Source organism: Gossypium arboreum, chromosome 9, assembly GCF_025698485.1.
Source record: "Gossypium arboreum isolate Shixiya-1 chromosome 9, ASM2569848v2, whole genome shotgun sequence".
Taxonomy (NCBI): Eukaryota; Viridiplantae; Streptophyta; class Magnoliopsida; order Malvales; family Malvaceae; genus Gossypium; species Gossypium arboreum.
In genome coordinates this window covers 59,568,694-59,589,713 of record NC_069078.1, presented here as the reverse complement: position 1 = coordinate 59,589,713, position 21,020 = coordinate 59,568,694, and the positions used below count along the sequence as shown (strand labels likewise).

General features: G+C 29.2%; 1 protein-coding gene and 1 long non-coding RNA gene across 4 annotated transcripts; one reads left to right on the top strand and one right to left on the bottom strand.

The window, feature by feature from the left end:
* Window positions 1–1,447: 1,447 nt before the first annotated feature.
* On the top strand, window positions 1,448–7,066 carry LOC108457173 (uncharacterized). Of its 3 annotated transcripts, none has more exons than XR_008271051.1 (4): window positions 1,448–2,284; window positions 3,091–4,355; window positions 6,068–6,145; window positions 6,801–7,066. It is a non-coding gene; the product is annotated as an uncharacterized LOC108457173 (long non-coding RNA). The 3 variants fall into 3 exon arrangements; XR_008271050.1 differs by lacking the exon at window positions 6,068–6,145 and adding an exon at window positions 4,443–5,016; XR_008271049.1 differs by lacking the exon at window positions 6,068–6,145.
* Window positions 7,067–7,848: 782 nt separating this feature from the next.
* Window positions 7,849–15,675, bottom strand: LOC108456117 (receptor-like cytosolic serine/threonine-protein kinase RBK2; the record flags this gene model as incomplete). The annotated part of the gene is made up of 7 exons (XM_017754715.2): window positions 7,849–8,206; window positions 8,538–8,687; window positions 8,966–9,101; window positions 9,224–9,303; window positions 9,977–10,131; window positions 12,503–12,754; window positions 15,009–15,675. Coding segments are annotated over 7 exons (1,626 nt in total), but the record flags the coding sequence as incomplete, so codon positions are not given.
* Between the last annotated feature and the right edge of the window lie 5,345 nt (window positions 15,676–21,020).

Here is a 21,020-nt window from a genome sequence, read left to right as displayed (position 1 = left end):
CTCCTTAGAAACTATATGAAAGGGTCAACAGGGCCTTTGCCAGCAAACCAAGAGGGGCCCTCACCTACACACCAAGAAGCACTTCACCCACACACCAAAAACCCTTTTCGTCACTCCAAAAAGGGCCTCGCACCTACACACACTATAGGAAAATAGGGTTTTATGATAAAACGCCGCAAAAATTGTAAAACACAGAGCAATAGCGGCGTTTTTGGAACGCCGCTAAAAACAGAGCAATAGCGGCGCTTTCGGTAAAACGCCGCTAAAAACCAAAGCATTAGCGGCGCTTTTTGTAAAACCTTAAACCAAAAAAAATCATAAACACTAATCTATAACCCCTAAAACACTAAACCCCTGAACCCTAAAAAATCCTAAACACTAAACTATAACCCTTAAAACCCTAAACCCTAAACCCCAAAAAACATCATATGGATGTTGATGTGTATATACATAGATATTAATGTAAAAGCTTATGTTCATAATAAATTATGGAAGCAATACTTAATATTGATTAAATTTATTTTTAGGTTTAGGGTTTAATATTTAAGGTTTAAGGTATATGGTTTAGGGTTTTATGATTTAAGGTTTAATGACCATGGGTATATAGTATGTTAATCTCAAGTGAATCATATTCAATAATTAAATCCTAAACCCTATAATTAATTATTGTTATCGTTAATAGATATCTTGATTTTGATAAAAATATTTTTATATATTATAAGGTGTTATATTGTTTAATGGATTGAAGCGATATTTTGTGAAAAATATTTTAAATGATAAGTTTACCTTTAAATTTTATTAATAGTTTTTGTTTATACTATTTTAATATTTATCTATATTGATTAATTAAAATATATATTTATTTATACTGAATGAAAATCCTCTGCACTCATTTGTGTCTCCACGTTTTTTAATTGTAACTCATTTTCTTTTTATAAAACAGTGAATTTTCCTTTATTCAGTAAATCAATCTTATTAAAAGTTGCAACTCTTTTTTTCTTTTTTCTTTTTGGTTTCTAAATAAGTGTTGTTTTAGTTCCAACTTGTTTTATAGAGTGTTTTTTTATTCTTTTAAGGTTGATGGTTTATGTTTTATGATTTAGGGTTTGGAAACTATAATTAAGGGTTTAAGGTTTAGATTAATTAATATTTTTTAATTTATATATTAAATAATCTCTTATATAATTATAAAAGAGATAATATTAATTTTAATATTTTAAAATTATAAAAATTATTTATTAAAAATAAATAAAAAAATAATGATTTATATGAATAGGTAATTATCTATTTTGGATAGGACCAAATTATAACAAATTAAATAAAGTCTTATTTTTATGCTTTAATGAGTTAGCGGCGCTAACATATAAACGCTGCAATAGACCACCTGTAGCGGAATTTTTTTAAAAAACGCCGCAAAAAAAATTTAATTGAATTTAAACCTTCCCGTTTCAAGGAGGGGAATTAGCGGCGTTTTGTTATAAACGCCACAACTGTCAATTTTTTTTTTTACCAAAACTCCATCGTTTTAGGTTCATCCAATTTATTCCAAGTGCTCCTGATAGCTGTTCTTCTTCCCCTTAACAAAATTTCCCCAATTCCCTCTCTTCTTCTTTAATCCCTAAATTTTCATCCCCAAGTTCTCAACCCATTTGCCACCGAAGACGCCGATCGGACCACCTAGTGCATCGCGCTCAACTAACCCCTCTGCTGCATCGCTGTCGCCGTCAATCTCTACTGCCACAGCCAATCGGTAAAAGGGCTCGATAGTTTGGTTTCTATTGTTCCTTGTAGGTCTGGAAAAGGGCTCCCAATTATCGTTATTACACCCTAATTATTTTTGTTCATTTAGTTGAAGAGTCTTTTCTTGTTCTTCCATCATCATCTTCCTCCTACCATCGTCCCCCTTCTCTCCCTGTCGCGTCTCTGCAAATCAGTTTCTTTTTCGTCTCTTTTCATCTCAGTTCTCACCTGCCGCCGTGTCCGCTGGTTTTTTCCAAACCTGACGAGTCTCGGTAACGAAGATTGTGAATTAGAGTTAGTGCTCAAACAACTTTGCATTATAGTTAACACACCAAATTATGTTCCATTGGATGCTTTAGTTGTTATTTAGTTTCTATTTGAATGTAGCTGTTTTAAATTTTGAACAATTATTAGAGCTAATGTTTGACCCTTAATTTCTTCATTGTCTTTTTTTTTTTTAAATTGATCAATGTTCTTGTTTCGTTTAAGATGCCCTTAAATCAATGGATCAGAAACGGGTTCATGATTTCCTTTTAGATATAAGGTAATGCAGGTTTGGATTTTAAATCCTTTTTCTCATTTATTTTTCTAAATTTGTATAATAATATTTTGATTTGAATATTATAGTTATTGTCTGTGACAGATACAAATCTTTCTTGGAATTTGTTTACTTTTTATGCAAATAATCTATTAAAAATGTATAACTTATTAAATTCAAATATTTTATTATGCAAATTTTTTTATCGTTGCTTATGTCTGGGTCCATTTTCATGTTGACTAAATATTTGAGATATGGCTTAACTTAATACTGTTTTTTTGTATCCATTTAATCTGCAAGTTCACTTAGAGAAACATTAGCTTTAAATTTGCGTCGCAACGTTCATGTTTACGGTGTTGAAATAGACAATGTATCACAGTTTATGGTCCGGTTGCCTGCTAATTTGTACAAGTATTTGGATGTTCTTAGGTTTTTGCTTGTTGCTATTACTTGCTATTGCTGTGATCTTTTATTTTCAGATCAGCCTCACATAGTTGTATCTGTGTCATGTTTAAGTTCACGTAAAAGACTAGAAGCCATTAGGTTGCAACTTAGTTAATGATACACTTGCAGTTACATTGTTGTGTTGAGACTTTAAGTCGATGTGTTTTATCTATTTTAATCTGCAAATTTGTTGAGAGAAACATTAGTTTTAAATATCCAATTGCCTGCAGATCAGCGCAAGGTCCAGGTTGTTCTAGTCAGGAAGCTGTTTCATAGGATTGCTTTAAGAATTTAGATTCTATGTTCATACCTTGTAGTTTGTTCTTTATAAAGACATTTAGTTTTATATACTTTGTTTGGTTTTACAGGGTGATGCCGATAGTGCTCTTGACAGGCTTTGGCAGAAAAAGAAAGTCGAAGTCAAACAGTAGTAGTCGGGTACCTTTTTATTACCGGTCTCTGAACTCGGGAGGGAAAATTCTTGGCAATGACTGTTAAATTCTAGTTTGTTTAGGTGGATAAAGTTGAAAGTTGTTTTTGTCGAATTGTTGATGTTTAGTCTCTTGCATTAGATATATACACATACACTTACATACCAATGTCATGCTCATACTTAGTTTTTGATGCTCACATCTAAATCTATGATGATATTCTTACACTCGTAGAACTACAGTCTTTATATGTGACATGAATATATTTTTTGGTTAAATCTTTTCAATTTCTAACTTCATATGATCTTCCAGTGATGTTAAGACTACTATGAATATATTTGTTGGCCATTTTTGCCTAAAACAATGTTGAGAAACTATGTTAATCCATGAACAGTTTGATATCTGCTTAAAACTGTTATAAAAAGTTTTGCTACTGCTGTTATAAACAGTCTTATATAGTATTTACAATCGGACCTTCCAGTCTTCTTACAATTTCCTTAGGCTTAGCGTTTTTCCTCGTGGATGCAAAATAATAGATACTAATCTTAGGCTGAGTTATATTAAATATTAAAATTCATTTCTTTTTAATTTGCGTAAAGTAAGTATACAGATCAAGTTTAATGATTACCTCAGTGCTTTAAAGAGGTTTTTTATATTTAATTTAACATTTAAAAACTCCTCCAGATTGGTCTTAATTTGCTCAGTAGGCTGATGGATATGCAGTTTCTCCACATGTCCTATAGGCTTCTTTTTTTACACTTGTTTCCTACATGCAGCTTTAGTCATATCTGGCTCGTGTATTACCTGGTTGAAAATTGGATGCAAGTTTTATATTTATTTTGATCAAAAAAAGAAAAGCAAAGCAATGTTTTAAGTATCTAATGCTTCATCATATTCAGTTGATTCTGTTGAAAAGAAAGAAAAAAAGAAGAAAAAGAACATATAAAAAAAGCTAACTGATGCAAAAGATCTTCAGTGTTTAAAAGAGGAATTCCAGATTTTTAATGTTGATTTATCTCAAAACTTTGATGTGTTTTTGAACAGACAAATAACCCATGAGCCAAAAGCATGTAACCGTATGTTCAAGGAAGACATGAATTTCAAGAGTTTCAATGAATTGGTTATTAGTCATGAACTTGTATTGGTTTAACGTTTGGATTGAAGCTTGGTGTTGAATCTACTATTTAGGGAAGCTTATTAAGGTTAGTGTTCTCTTGAATTTTAGCATTCTTGCTGTAGTCTTTTTTTCTACTATTTTTTCTTACTGGAGTATTGTTGAATTTTGGCAGTTTTTTCTGGAACTTGAAAAATTAATGACCTTGTGCTCATGCATTGTTTAAGTGAAATAATATTTATCTTGAGCTTCTAGATTATCAAACCCTTCCAACAAATTTATTCTTCCATTCCATGCTTTTACTGTATTTTAAAAAATTATATTTTTATCACTCCATTATAGCTATGATTTTTATATTTAAATCCTTTAAAAAAAGAGATTGAAAGAAGTGGGTAACAAAATGTGATTTGAATCAATGTCTTCAAGTTTTGAAATAAATCGAATAGATTACTATGTTATATAAAATATAAGTATAATTTTATTTTTTGTATTTATCCTTTACCAACAAAGGTAGTAGAAGATATGGTGTTATTGAATGTGATCCACTAGTTCGCAAAGGACTTGAGAAAACTGTAAGTAGTCTTTAATAGATGGCACTTAACAAGCATTCCATTCATAAACAGTAACCCCCTTGAATAAATTTCTCTACTTGAAAGCATATGGATAAACTAATATCGCTTGTGCAAGCAAGCTAAGCACATGGTCATTCCTTATATGCCGATATTAGCGCCTCCACAAAACTGGACAGGGTATGTACTCAAGGTCCTATCTTTGTACAGTTTATTCCCTCTACTCATTCAGATATACTGACAGCTTGGTACAAAATTTTCCTGCTTATGCAAATATCTTCATATGTCAACTTGAAAAAGCTATATTTATATATATATGATTATATTCCTACTTATGCAAATATCTTCATATGTCATCTATTAATTACGGTTCTTATTTGGGTCTTTCAAGTTTTTGAGGTGGTTATAACTCCTACATGTTTGATGCTGGAATATTTCTATATCGTTTCCAGTATTTGTAGTTAGCTACAATAGTTTAGTTTGATTATAATTGCCTGAACTTTGATTCTAGAATCAATTAGCTTTTGGGGATTTTATTTATGTCTTTAGTTTAAAGGAAAAGTGGTGTGGCAATTTTATGGAATTAAAATGCTTTGATTTGATGAAAAAGATGATACATTCAATCCTAACTGTAAAGCAAAAACCAAGCCTCTTTCTTGATACCTCAAAGCTCTGCCATTAAACTATTTATAACACCTATATTCATTACTAAACCTTTGATATGACTATTGACACTTTTTTTTTCTTATCAAGCCTCATAAGAAGCTTGTTTATGTCTTGCTTTAATCTAGCTTAAACCTATTAAATCTCTTTCTCCTGATTGTTGACAGTCATTTATCGGATGCATGTTTCAAAGCATCAATAATGATTACTTTCGATAAATTTTAATTTGAAGTTATTGAAATAATCTCTTTTTCTTAAAACACGAAACTGTCTGTTGTGCAAAAAGCATGCATCCTGCCATTTTTTTTGCAATATATATACATGTAAGGAACGTCCAGGTTGTATGTTTGTTGAGCACAAGGATTTTTTGCACTATGAGTCATTTCCCTTTTAGAACATCAAATCATTTTCAGATTTATTTACTTCCTTCAGGTTTTTGGTCACCTTAGCTTTAGAGTCTATAGGCTTTAAGTCATTTTCCTTGCCTTGCTATTTTTAGATTGTTGTTTTTTCTTTCTTATTTCTAGACAGCATGTTCTATCATGGTTTTGGTTATTTTCTTTGTTAGCTGCTTTTGAAATGGGGAATTGGTGGAAAGATCCAATAGCATCATCTTCATTATCTTGGGACTTGGTCATGCGTAAAGGTTTTTCTTGTTTTTCATTAAAGGCCTCTGCATCTTAATAGGATAATGGTTGTTTATTGTTGTTCAAAGCATGATGAAATAAACATGTTAGGCGTGGTTTAATACATGCCTTGCTGACTTGTAAGGTTGTCCAAAACAAGACAAAATTTAGTTGTCTTTAAGATGTTCGAATGTGGTTGTTCAAATGGTTCCTCAAATTTTCCAAACGTGTCTTTGAGGTGCTCGAAAATGTCATATTAATGTTGTCCATATATGATTTTGAATGCTGGAAATTTGCAGCATTTAATTTCCTACTTGAAGTTGATTAAACCATGCTGTAAATGCAAAACATTTATATGCTGTTCACATGCTAAATTAACCATTAGTGAGCTTAAAATTGATCTATTCGAATGTGTTAAATTCATTGTTCAATGTGATGTTATTTATGCCAATGTATTGAGTATATTAAGTTGTGCAATTTGATGTTATATGTGGCGTTAATGTTGACTTGTTAATTGCATATTTTATTATTAATCTGATTTAGGGTTCTGAATTTAGAAGAACCTTATCTTAAGATAAGTTATCTACTTTCATAACAACTGGAATCTGATTCTGTTATTTTGGTTAGTTCTTGCCTTCATATATCATTCATTAACTTTTATTTCTTTTTTCTCAGGTTTGAGTTTTTATTGGATGCATGGTCCAGGATTAGCTGAATTCATGCATAGTGACGACTTGTTTGAGCTAACTGCTGATCTTAAAGTGTGCATTCTATCATTATTTTGTTCTATTTGTATTTTGTTAGATTTCTGGTGTAGTATGATAAGTGAGTATTTTGTTTGATTGTTATTGATAAACTTTCTGTTTGGTGGGATATATATTTATATCATAGATATTATTCTTGTTCTCAATATTTTGATAATGAATTTTAATTTTTTTATATTTTTCATGACTTTTATAATATTTTATAATATATATTTTTTTAAATTTTATGACCTTTAGCGGCATTTGTGGGAAAGCGCCGCTAAAGGTCATGACCTTTAGCGGCGTTTTTTTAGATAAACGTCGCAAACTTTAGCGGCGTTTTTTGTTGCGCTTGCAAAAACGCCGCTAAAAGTCAGTTTTGCTGCAGTGACACTAGGAGGACATTTGCCAACACACCAAGGAGGCCCCTTACTCCCCTCACTAGCATCACATGGGGGCACTTCGTCTCTACCCAGTGAAAAGAGCTAGTTGAAACACTTCATATAGGTTTTCAAAACGTGAAACACAAGGCACTTAAAGATTTTTTTATCTATCAACTCATCCCCACAATGTGAAATATAAGGCACCTAAAAAGAGATTATCTGTAAAGTTGTTATTCACTCATGATATTAATTATATATTTAAGAAAATAATTTTAATCATGATAGTAGATATTTGAATATTTGATTGATTTAAAATTTTATAACGCATAATCAATTTATCAATTCTAGACCTTAATTATAAATCCAAATTTTACAAATTAGATAATTTTTATGAAAAAAAAAGAGTTTGATACAAATTGTATATGATTTTATGTAATTATATTGATGAAAATTTGAATTTTTTAAAACTTTTATTATCTATTATTATAGTTATTACATTTTATTAAAATAATTATATTTATCCATGTAAAAGTAAAAAAAATATTTATTTTAATTTGTATAGTTATCAAAATCAAGATTTTATGTACACAATTGAAAAAAATCAAAACTTCATCTATAATTGTACTAAACCAAAGTATATGTATTACATTACACGTTGAATCAAAATTTATAAGTAAATTTAATATTTATTCCTAAAACAAATTCATTTGAGGAAAAACCAAAATTTCAAAAATATAAAAAGACAGAAAATCTAAAAAGAAAACAAAAATTAAAGAGTATCTTTAGAACAATCTAGAAGAATCTCAAGCTGACGGTTGATATCACTCAAATATTTAGTTGAATTATATTCTTCAGCCTCATCCATCTCCTCTGAGTAAGTTCTTTTTAGTACTGAGTGTTCACCCTCTTTCAGCCCCTCCAAGCTGTTTCTATCACCATTCAAAATTGACACAACCTGCCATTTTTTCGAACCCAATTTTAGACTCGACAAACAAATTAAGGATTTGATAAGTATATTATAAAATATAATAAAAAATTTATTTATATAAATAAATGTTACCATTTAGCATACTCTCAATCTATTGACAATATATCATATAATTATCTATAAAATAATTATTTTAAAATAAATTTTAGTGTTAGATAAAAGTAACTCTTAATTACACCTAAAGATTGGGTTTTGGACCCAAAAAAAAAATACATAAATCCAGGTTGGGTTAGGTCAAAAATGAATTTTCAAGACAATGAGCTCGAGGTGTTTAGAGTAAGAAAATAAAAGAACATGCCTGACTCATATCGGGTCGGTTCACTGCGGACTGATGTATGCAAATAGAAGAGATAGCGAGAACTACGTTCAACTGGTCCAGCTCGTAGCCATCCCCTAGACTTGGATCAACTAATTCTTTTATCTTATTTTCTTTTATCAAAGGTTTTGCCTGCAAATGTTTATGAACAACTACTTTCAGTTCTGCCCACATAATATTTAGGGATATATGAGGATCAGATATTTTCTACTTTCTATAATATTTTAATTCATTTATTTTATGCAACATATTGAGTATTATTATGCTAATTGACTTCGAATTATTTTCAAGTAATATGAATTTGGATAATGAAAATTTGTTGATTACTTTTGCGATTATGATATAAAAGTAACACTACCCAAAGCGTATCATTTAAATTCCGATATTTTTGTAGAGAAAAGCAAACGTACCCACATAACAAGGCTTTGTTGGGAACTATCGATGGCTTGTCGCCCAGTGATGAGCTCCAACAACAATACTCCATAAGCAAAGACGTCGGTTTTTTCATTCACTATGCCGTACATGAAAAATTCCGGTGGAAGATAACTGTCATGAAAATAAATCTATTCAAAAACCTTTGTTTAATAAAAATGAATGTCAAAGGTTTTGGAATGTCAAAGGTTTCGAATCAGAGAAAAGATTATATGAAATGGTTTTAAATTACAAACCCAAATGTGCCTTCTACTTTAGAGACCGTATGATGAGTCCATTGATCAGGTAACCATTTTGCAAGTCCAAAATCCGAAATCTGGAATTACATCGAAAATCTATAAATAAAATATTTATTGTTTTATTGTTTTAATTCAAAATTAAAATATTTATTTTCATATTATAAAAATTAAATAATAAATAAAATTAAGTAATTACATATTTTTAACTTTTAAGCTAAAAATTAAACCAAGAATGATTAATATCCGAATTGAAATCAAACCAAATTCAATAAAAGAACCAACTAAACACCCCAGTTCAAATTAATTAAATTATCTATTTAATAACAATAAAGTATCGTGATAAAATGTAATTGAATATGGTAAAAGTATTATAGAGGTTATTGTAGTAGTAGTTAGATTATATTTTGTCCCTCTATTCAAAAATGGGTAAATTAGCCTATATACATTTATCAAAGAACAAATTGGTCTTTTCTATTAAAAAAATTATCTATTTGTACAGTTAAAAATTGACGTGACTAATGAAATAACTAAAAAATGACACGTGACGTGTCATGTGTACCTCATGTTAACATACAGGGACCAGTTTACGTATACTTCATATTAACATACAGATATCAGTTTTTAACAAAAAAATAATAGATAGACTTTTAACAAAAGAACCAATTTAGTATTTGATCTAAAATATCAAGATTAATTTACCTACTCGTTTAATAGATGGGACAAGATGCAATCTCAGAGTAGAAGATGTACCTGAGCATCAAAGTCTTCCGTAAGCAAAATGTTAGCGGCCTTGATATCTTTATGGATAATTCTCCTTTGGCAACCTTCATGTAGATAGCTAAGCCCTTTGGCTGTTCCTACAGCAATCTTGAATCTGGTGCGCCAATCTAGTTTTTCCTTTGGCCCTGGATATGCATACATACTAACAACATTCACTTCAATTCAACATTTGATTTACAATAAAGAGGTTTCCGAGTTCATCTACGTAGAAAAGAGTAACCTCAATGTTCATATTAAGTTTTAGGATAAACTACACACAAACTCATTAAATTATTAGTAAATTTACGTTTCGGTCACTCAACTTCAAAAAAATACAAAATGGTTATTGAACTGTTTGAAAGTTTTCATTTAAATCACTGGCCTATTAATTGTTTTTTTTTTTTTTTAAGTCAAGATAGTAAGTTTCAAGTAACGATTCAACAACCGGTATGAATTAGTATCCATCAATGAGTAGAACATACCTTAAGTCTAAATCAAGCTAACAGTTAGTGTCAAAGATCGGAGGAGAAAGTTGTTTGGCTTTTGCTTCGCAGATTTGTAACATCCAAAACTGTTTCATGAAAAATTTGAACTGTAGAAGAGAAGCAAAATGAAAGTTTCGATTGGTGCAGGCGGTGCAAACAAAGAAGGCCATACAACAGAAATTTTAATAGCCCAGTGACTTAAATGAAAACTTTTGAATAGTTCAATAACAATTTCGTAACTTTTTTAAAAGTAAGCGACTAAAACGTAAACTTACTAATAATATAATAACTTTAAATATAATTTAATCTAAATTTTAGACTTCATCGTTTATGCTTAAAATACTTGAGATTTTTCAATATTAATTAAAGGTACAACATATGTTTAACATAATCAAGCCTACAATTGAGCATGAGAATCTTGCTCAATTTTTACCAACTAAACAAGCTTAATAAAAGAGCTCAAGCCGAAATTGATTCTTTCAAGTTGAATGTGCATAATTACAAGCACCAATATCCTAGTTAAACCATATTAAAAATAGTCACTTTTATTAATATGTTTTATTAATATGTTGTTATAAAGTGGTTATGCTACCGTTAAATTTCATTACTTTCCTAACGACAGTCCTAGAATAGATTTTTAATTAAAATTTTAATTAATTAGAATTTTAAATTAATTACACATTAAACGTGAAAAGAAAAACCTTTCGTTTCTTTTTTCTTTTAGTTTTCTTTTTCATTTTTACAAAAAAAAAATTGTCATCTTTGTGAATCAAAATAATAGAAATCAAATTGAGTGTTTCATCAATCGATAGAATTTTTTATTCAATATGTAAAAACAAAGGATGGATTCAATGGAGGGTCCAAGTATATCTTCTTTACATTCATTTGTCTCTTTTACTGAATAAATAGTTTTACTCTAAAACAACATATTGTTTAATGACAACCCTAAATTAAAAACCTTGATTTTTCCTCCTTTGCATCCATCTGTCCTGGTATATCTTCCTTTTGATATTTTATTCACAGAAAAAGGAAACCCTTAAAAAGAACACCAAAAGATCCAAACTTTGGTGTTTTATCTCTAAAACTCTATTTACTTTCTTTTCCCAAATCTTTCGAGATCCAATTTTTTCTTTCTTCAACAGAAAGTCCATATCCAAAAATGCCATCAACAATTACCACTTACAACACCATCACCATCACCTCCAACCCAACCATCACTTACGACACCATTACCTTCGACCCAACCACCTTTTCCTCACATGCCAAACCCATGTCACCTATGGCCAAAGCTATTCTCCCTCCCTCTTTCTGCCTCCCCATCTCTGCTTAACTCTTTTTTGGCACTCATCATTCTGTGAGTTACATCCCTTTGATTTCTCTATAAAAAACTAAGATTTTTGGGGTTTATTCTTTTTCCAATTACGAGATGTTACACACTTTGATTTTAATAAAAAATTCTTTAGTCAAGAGCTTATTTATAATTTTTAAAACAGGGTTGAGCATATTCTGTCATGTTAGGAAGAACTCAAAGAAGCAAAAGAAAACATTTCAGTAATCTCATGAATTGGCTATTGCTTCTTCTTAATAAGGAGAAGATTGGGTTTTAGGGCATAATTTTGTATTTTATTTTCATAAAAAAAAAATTAAAAACCTATTCTCACCCCAGTTGAACATCCAAGTTTACCTTTAAAACTCATTTAAACTGTCACTTAGGATTGTTGATAAGGAGGTAACGGAGCTTAACAGTCAAATGACCACTTCATAACAAAATACTAACGTAAGTGACTAAAACGTAATATTTCAAACATAAGAGACTAAAATGTAATATGAGATAAATAAAAGTGATAATTTTTGTAATTTATCCTATTAAGAACTTGTGAAGAAACTAAACTTCAACTTATTCTAAGTCATAGTTCAAGTTTGGGCTCAACTCCACAAAGATAAAACCGAATTCAGATCTTTCTCAACCCAATCTGATCCATTAAGAACTTGGAAAAAATCAAAGCAAAAAAATAGGTATGGAGAAACGAACCATAAAGTATAGAAGCCAAGCTTCCATGAGGAGACAATTGAAGAACAAGGTGCATCCCTCCTTCAACGCCATAGCCAATCATTTTAGCAATATTAGGGTGATCGACATGAACTATAATTCCAAGCTCTGATAAGAAATCCATTGTCATCTCTTCGGGTGAGCCTCTTGTTAGCTTTTTAATGGCCACAAATTTTCCACTTTTTAGTTTCCCCCTGTAAACTTCTGCATACCCTCCTTGTCCTATCAAATTCTCTTCTCAACAGAAATACAATATTATAAGAAAATGTCGAAGTATATTTTTATTAAAGAAATGAATTAAATTTCAATTTAATATTATAAAATAAAATTTTGAATTCAAAACACATTTTTTTTATGTTTTCTTTATACATGAGGTAGAAGTACAAGAGGAAGCAATTTATAAAGAAAATAATCTCTTAAAAATGTCTTCTTTAAAAAATAATTGAAAGAAATATAATATTCAAAATATGTGTTCTTTTTCCAGATATAAATAAAGACTTGAATCTCCATTGTTGTTATCTATTAAGGATTTCTACATCAATCAATTGAATTTGATTTCAAATTCAAAATATGTTTTATATATAAAGAAGCTACAATTTTAGGTTCAGAAAAAGGGTGACGATCAATTATAATACAAAGAGACTGTTTAGTATTATTTTCATAAATAATTTTCTATTAAAAAGTAATTTTGAGTAAAAGTTCAAAATTTCTACTTGATCAAAAAATGTTTTTGTAAAGTAAATTTTTTTTAATCTCAAAAGCAACTTTTAAAAGTACTTTTAACCTAAAATGATTTTAATAAAAATGCTAAATTGATCTTAAATTCCAAATCATACTTTTCTCTAGTACAATTTTAATCTTAAAAAAAATTTAAAACCGAATTTATTTCTTTAGTTTCTGAAAATAGAAAAACTATACCTTTTCTTTTTATTTGTCGATTTTATAAAAATTAAAAAGTTAATATAGTTGATAGTTGGTATTTGAATTTAATTACTGAACTTTTGTTAATTTATTTTTTCTTAGATTTTTATTAATTTGCTTTATATATAAATTTATATATTAATTGCTGAATTTTGGTAATTATTTTTATATAAATTGTTGATTTTTTCTTTCCAAATTAACAATTTAGTGAGAAATTTAAACCAAGTTTTAGGGTCCGTTTGTTTACATGTAAAAATTTTTACGGTCTGTCAAAAAAAAAGTTTTACGGAAAATGTTTTCTGTATTTTCCTGTGTTTGTTTCACAGAAAATAGTTTGGTCAACGGAAAATGACTTATAGGTCAAGATAAAATAAATCATTTTTCCTGTAAAATTTCTTACCCTTTTGAAAGCTCATCTATAGATAATTTTATTTTATATAAAAATTAACTTAAATCAAGCTTAACATTATTATATTGATAATAATTTTTTTATTTTAAAAATATTTAAAATATTATATTTTTAATATTATTAAACATACGATTATTTATATTTAGTCATATAATAAATTATTAATATAATAAATATAATTTATTATTTTAATGAATTATTTAATATTTCAATTTTATTTTAATAATAAGTTTTAAAATAATAATTTTAAATAATATTATTCACATATTATTAAAAATATTTAATATTAATATTTTAATAATAAATATTCATTACAATTGTAAATATATTAATAATAAATGTTTTGTAGTATAAAGGTTAAAATATGTCATAAGTCTATATACACTTCACAGATTTGTAATTTAGTCTTTTTACTTTTATTTTCAAAAATTTAGTCCTTTTACTTTTTAAATTTGAAAATCAAGTCCAATTATTAACATCGTTAAATTTTTTTCAATTTTATTGATGTCTCATTTTAAATAAAAAACTCACTTAGTAGTCATGGAATTTAAAAATAACGTTGTGATGAATTTGAATTTAACATAATATTTTTAATATATGCAAAAAATATAAAATATAAAATTAAAGATAAAGTTAAATTCAATTAAATAATGAAAAAAAAGAAAATCTCAAATGTATGTTTGTTTAATTGAAAACAATTTTATGAAATATTTTTAAGAAATCTATCAAACAACGAAAAATATTTTACACAAATTCATCTAAACACCAAAAATATTAACTTTTCTAGGAAATCATTTTCAGTGAAACAAAAGAACCTTAGTTTTTTGTAAAATATGATAACTGATTTCTTAGTAGAAAAATGAATTTTAAGCAAAAGTGGATTGAGATTGATATATAAGTTCGAGAATGTTATTAAATCGATTGATCTAGAAATTAGAAAGAATAAAAATCAATTGAATTAGATGATTTAACTAAATTTTTAATATTTTTTATTTGTTATGAAATTTTTAATAATTTATTTATCTAAATCGGACAATCCTAAGAATTCATAGTTGATCCATTTAAACACCAATCTCGTTTTAAAATCACCCACAATTAAATCAAATTATAATTACTTAAAATAACTAAATGATGAAGCAAGGGAAAGAAGAAATATACCACGGCTGTAGTTATCAGTCGCTTCCTGAAGCTCAGACAAGGAGAAATTCTTCCACGAAGATTTAAAATTAAAAGCTTCAGTATCCAAAGCCGGTGATGATTGCGGAATCGTATCTTCTCTGATTCTTTTGCTTTTTCTTCTCGTGAACTTCGGTATCAATGGCGTCAAACTATGCGTAGGGATTACAACACCTTTTTTCAGCGCCGGGAAGAATCCACGCCATTGCGTAATCGATGTAAAATTGTTATAAAGTTTAGATTCTGTCGAAGTGCTGGTTTTCGCAGAATTTGGCTCCGGTTCTGATGTGTCCGTCGACGGTTTCGTCGCTAATTGTTTAGATTCCGAGGTTTCTTTCAAAGGTTTCGTCGCCGGTTGTTTGGATTCCGGGGTTTCCGTCGAAGGTTTCGTCGCCGGTTTTTTGGATTCCGGGTTTTCCGATGGTTTCGTCGCCGGTTGCTTGGAGTCGGCGGTTTCCGTCGTCGCCGGCGGTTTGGAACCAGCGGTTTCCGTTGTCGCCGGCGGTTCCGAATCAGCGGTTTCCGTGGAAGGTTTGGTCGCTGGTTGTTTGGATTCTACAGCATTTGTTGTGCAATCCTTGGGAGCCGTTATTGGAGATGGCCGATCTATTCTCTCTGCTTCAATTTTCAATTGTGCCAAGTCTGTAAAAAGAAAAAATCAATCTTGATTTATAACTTAGCAAAAGCATGTTGAAGTCTGGAATTTAACGGTTCTTACACCATGTTATTGTTTCTATTTTGCAAATCTCTTTTAAAGGATTAAAGAAGAGGGAATTATGATGATGAATATGTTTAGTTTTATTAAGGGAGCTACTTAAGGGTGATCTTCATCCTATGATTGTTACTTCTAATTAATTTACTTTTTGATTTTGCTTTTTAGTTGTTTCTTGTTACTAAAAAAATTTAATTATGTAAATAAGATCAAACAATAAATTGATTTTGTTTTGTTAAAAAATTGATTAGTAGAAAAATTAGTTAATGTACGTCAGCATGAGGTACACATGGCACATCACATGTCCTTAGTTGATTACTCTGCCAATCATGCTAATTTTTAATGGTACAAATAGATGAATATTTTAACAGAAAAGACTAATTTGTTCTTTAATCTAAAGTACAATGACTAGTTTGCCCATTTTTCACTTTTTGAGTAGAGGGGGCAAACAATCTAACTCTTAGTGTCATAGGCCGCAGATCAAAACCTGTGACAAATGCACATGGAATGTCCCATAGAGGTCAACTGATCAAATGAGATTCATTTAATCCACTTGAATTGACCCGATTCATGAAACATATGGAGAAGTCCATCTATTTGAAGCATTGGTGGCCCAGTGAAACACTTTAGTAAAACTAGAGTTACTAGGATAATTGTTGTAAATATTAAATGATAAAGATGTTTAGAGTTTAAATCTCTTAAGAATTTCATATTGTAGATAGGCATTAAACTAGACTTTATACTTGGCTTAAATTTCCTTGACCGAATTAATGCTCTGTTGGTTCCTTTTGTTGATTGTATTTGTGTCTTGGATACTTGACAACAACAATGTGTTGTGCAGGTGAGTCAGGACATGAAGGGTGAAACCAAAGTATTGACATCAATCCAGCTAGCCAAAGATGTTCCATGTGGTAAGAACATCGACTTGGTAAATCGGAGTGCTAAGGACACCCCATTGGAAATTCTAGAGGTGCCACAAACCGATATGAAGCCTATTGAGTTATAAGTGGGGCTACCAAGTATAAGAGAGGTGGGTTGTGCATGGGGCTTTGTGGGAAAAGTGGTGATGCAAACTGGGTAGTCAAAACGAGAAATGTGACAAGTGAGGTACATCTCAAACACTTATTTAATGTTTTACATTATAACTTACAGTTGGCTTGGAAAAGACATAAGAGTCCTTTTAAAGTTTTGAAATAGGTAAGCCAATGGGCTGACAAACCAGAATTAACGACAATACTTAAGGTTAACTTGGTTTTCAACATGAGTATGTCGAAGTTTATTTGTGAGGACCAAAGGGATCCCAATCAATGCAAGTCACCATGGAAGTAAGTAAGAGCAGTGGCCTCTTACAATCGAGATGTACAAGAGAAAAATACAGTTCGAGTTAGGCGATGGCAAAGACATAAGTCAAGGCAAATGTTTCGAGGGGTGGAATTACCCAACAAAGAGGCTAGATAGGAATCAACTGAGATATCGTGTCAATTCCTAAACGAGTCAACTAGTGTCATTTCGAGGACATGATGAGGGCGTCGTAAGAATGGATGACGGAGCATTTCGCAGGTTTCGAATCAAAGCCCATAACGAATGCACACAAAACGTCCTACTGAGGTCAACTGATGAAATAAGGCTCATTTAATCCACTTGAGCTAGCCTGATTCATGGAAGATATGGAGAAACTCATCTACTTGAAGCATTGGTAGCCAGTGAAACACTTTAGTAAAGCTAGAGTTAACAAGGTAATTATTGTAAATCCTAAGGGATAAGGATGTATAAAGTTTAAATCTTTTAGGACTCTCATCTTGTAGATGGGTACTAATCTCAGTCATTGTTATAATTCGATCTATATCATTTGATCTAGGGGAGCTCAACTATAAATAGTGACATTCTCCGTCATTTGTAATCACTCAGTTGTAAACCTTCAAAGTAATAGAATAATTTTGATAGCATTTACTCAAACACTTGGTGTGTGCTATTTTTGTGGCTTTTTAGTTCGTTTGTGGCTTCTTTCTCGTTTGAGTTCGCTTTTGCTTTGCTTCGGTGCCTTAGAGAATTTCTACTAGAATTCTCATTTTTTGGGAGTAAGGCTGACTTAGGCGGGTTTAAACCCAAAAAATTACCTAAGGCCACATGATTTATCAGACTAAAGTTCTAACCTCTTAACACTAGTACAAAAGCCTCTATAGTACTTTTTACCTCTATTTTTTATACTCATCGTAAAAACAAGTAATCACAAATAATATATATTCCATCACAAAACAAGCTGGAAATTGAAATATATTCAAAGACGGTAAAAGTACTGTAAAGGTCTTTGTACTAAGTGTTAGATTATATTATATTCTTTTTACTCAAAAAATTGACAAACTTGTTATTGTAGGTTAGATTAAAAAATAAATTAGTCATTTCATTAAAAATTTCATTCAATTCTATCGTTAAAACTTATGTGATGAAAGAATAATCAAACAGCTTTTACGTGGAATACTATTGTATTTTATTTTGTGTATATGGAACAATTTTAACAATAAAAATGATGAAATTTTAACAAAATGAATAGTTTACTTTTAATATAACATATAAAGATTAATTTACCTATTCTTTTAGTAGAATGAACAAAATCCATTTTAAATCCGAAGAATAAGGTTTCCATAATATTTCTACTACTTAGAAACATCTAAATATATCTAAATAAAGTTGGCAACTTAAACTCAAAAAATGTAAGAAAATTACTCACATATAATATTTACAAGTAATAAATCTTCAACGTGTAATTTAAATTAGACTATAAAGTAGCAAAGGAAAAAAAATTTAGGGTTGAAATTATATTGTAATATTACAATAGCAAAAATATAATTTTATTATTTTAATAATTTATATCTTTATAATTTTAAATGATTAAATCAAATTTTTAACATTTTAAGGAGAGTCAATATGTAATTTTATTTTTATTAATTTAAAATTTTAAAATTTTTAAAGAGCCTAAATAAAAAAATCATTTTATAGGGGCCCTAACTACACCCTTAGACTCATACTGAAATTCGACTATATGAATTATATCAATTTGACTATTTTGATCATATCTCTCGGAGACGAATTTGAGGGGATAGGCAGCCCATCTAGGGCTTTTGTCTCAATAATTAAAATTTTCAATCTAATTTTTATAAATAAAAAAATTATAAATCAATATATAATAAAGCTGCACTTTTAACCCTTAAAAATGAAAAAATTATTTAACCTTTAAAAATGATGAAATTATAAATTCATACATAATAAATTTATATTTTAATATATAAAAATTATAATTAAATTCCTATATCTATTAAAGGGGATTTTGAATTCGTCCTATCTATAATTAAAATAAGTTAGACTTGAAATGTTTGGAAGTGTAGAGAAAAATAGGAATGGGTGATTAAATTACCAAGAGATGAAATGAAGTCAGCAAAACCAGATCGGTGTTTCTTCATTATGAGACGGAACGGCTCCCATATTTTCTTTTCGTTGCCTTTCTTATTTGAATTTTTGTAGTCAGTTGACGGTTCAACACTACAAGTGAGGAATAAACACAAACACTTTGTATGCATAAACATGAAATATGATGGCCAAAAATACAAAAATATCATATCAATGTGTTGAATAATGACATCGAATTTATCAGTTCGAGTTATATTATTTTACTCGAATTTGAAAATGAATATTGAGGAGGAAATGTATTAAATATATTTGGTTTAATGGCGAGTATATTTGTACTGTAACATAAAAGTTTAGGTTCAATCTTTAATAATTTCATTCTATTCGGATTATCAAAAAAATAGTTTTTTAAATGAATCAAAGTGACTATTATTTATTTTTCTATCAACAAGATATATGTATGTATATATAGGATAATCAAATTTTGAAAAAAATATTATTAAGCGTGCATAAAATTATAAAATATATAAAATTAATTAATTTCATATAAATCAAGAAGATTTCAAAATTCCCCAATTTTCAGATGGTTATCGGGTGAATTTGAAATTTTTCATAGATTTTAAAAAAAATTAATGATAAACAATTTTATAAAAATAAATAAAATTAATTAATTTCATAAGTAAATTTCATAAAAGAAATTGAAACAAATTTTAATTGTGACGATTAAATCAAATTCAAATGTTACAAAACACAATAAATTGAATTGGATTTAAAATGGAATCATTATTTTATGATCTTGATTAGTTTCGGCACTTATATTAATCATCAACACATTCATTACGTGATTATAATTTAAATCTTATAAAGAACTCAAAAAACTTCAAAAAGAATTTCAGAGTTATTACCTTGAAGGAGCAGGTGAAAGTGAAGGTGAAGGTGAAGGTAAAGGTGAATGTTCGGTTGAATCTTCCATTGACAATTTTCAGAGCTGATTAAAAAAACCTAGAAAATTAATGAAGAAAATGAATTAAAAAGATGAATAATTGGCATTAATCTCAAGTTTTTTTTCTTTCACTAATATTAATGTTGTTTTTATTCATCAATTTCCCCCATTTTTGTGCCTAAAAGTAGGCTTTTTTCTCACTTCTTCTTTCTTAATTCGTTCCCTTTTGTTAGAAGAAATAATTTTATAAAAAATTTATAATATTTTTATCCTATGATATTAAGGAATGTTGAAGGCATTTAAAATTTATAATACAAGAAAATACAGCATTGCCTCTTCCTTTTTTTTGGGTCCTCCACACCTGGAACAAACTACCATTATTTTTTTTATTTCATTATTACATGAAAAATAATATAAATATCATAATATATACAAAAAAAAAATACATGAAATGGGGAGATATAAATTATAAAGTATTGTAAATTATATGGGGCATTGTTTACCTAGTAAAGTCAATGAGTGGTATGTAACCATTGCCTCGTACATTGTAGTTAAGACCTTGCTCATGGTTCAGGCTACTCGGTTCGATCCGAAGGTCCATCTGAGAAAGGGGAGAATTTGGATAAAACTATAGGCCTAAAAAATAGGCTTGAGTAAAAAAATAAGGTATGTTTTAAAAATTCGGGCATCGAGTAAGACATTTTTTGCCCAAACCCGACTTGGACCGAATTAACTAAATGACAAAAAAAAAATTGCTATTCTTTTTGTTAGTTTAATGATATTTTCTTGTTGTTTTCTCCTATTTTGCTATTATTTCACTATTATGTTACTATTATTTTGTTGTTATTGTTTGGATATTGTATAACACTTGTTTTATTATTAATTTTGTTATTATTTTAGAGACATTTTCTTGTTAAGTTGCATCTATCTTAGTATT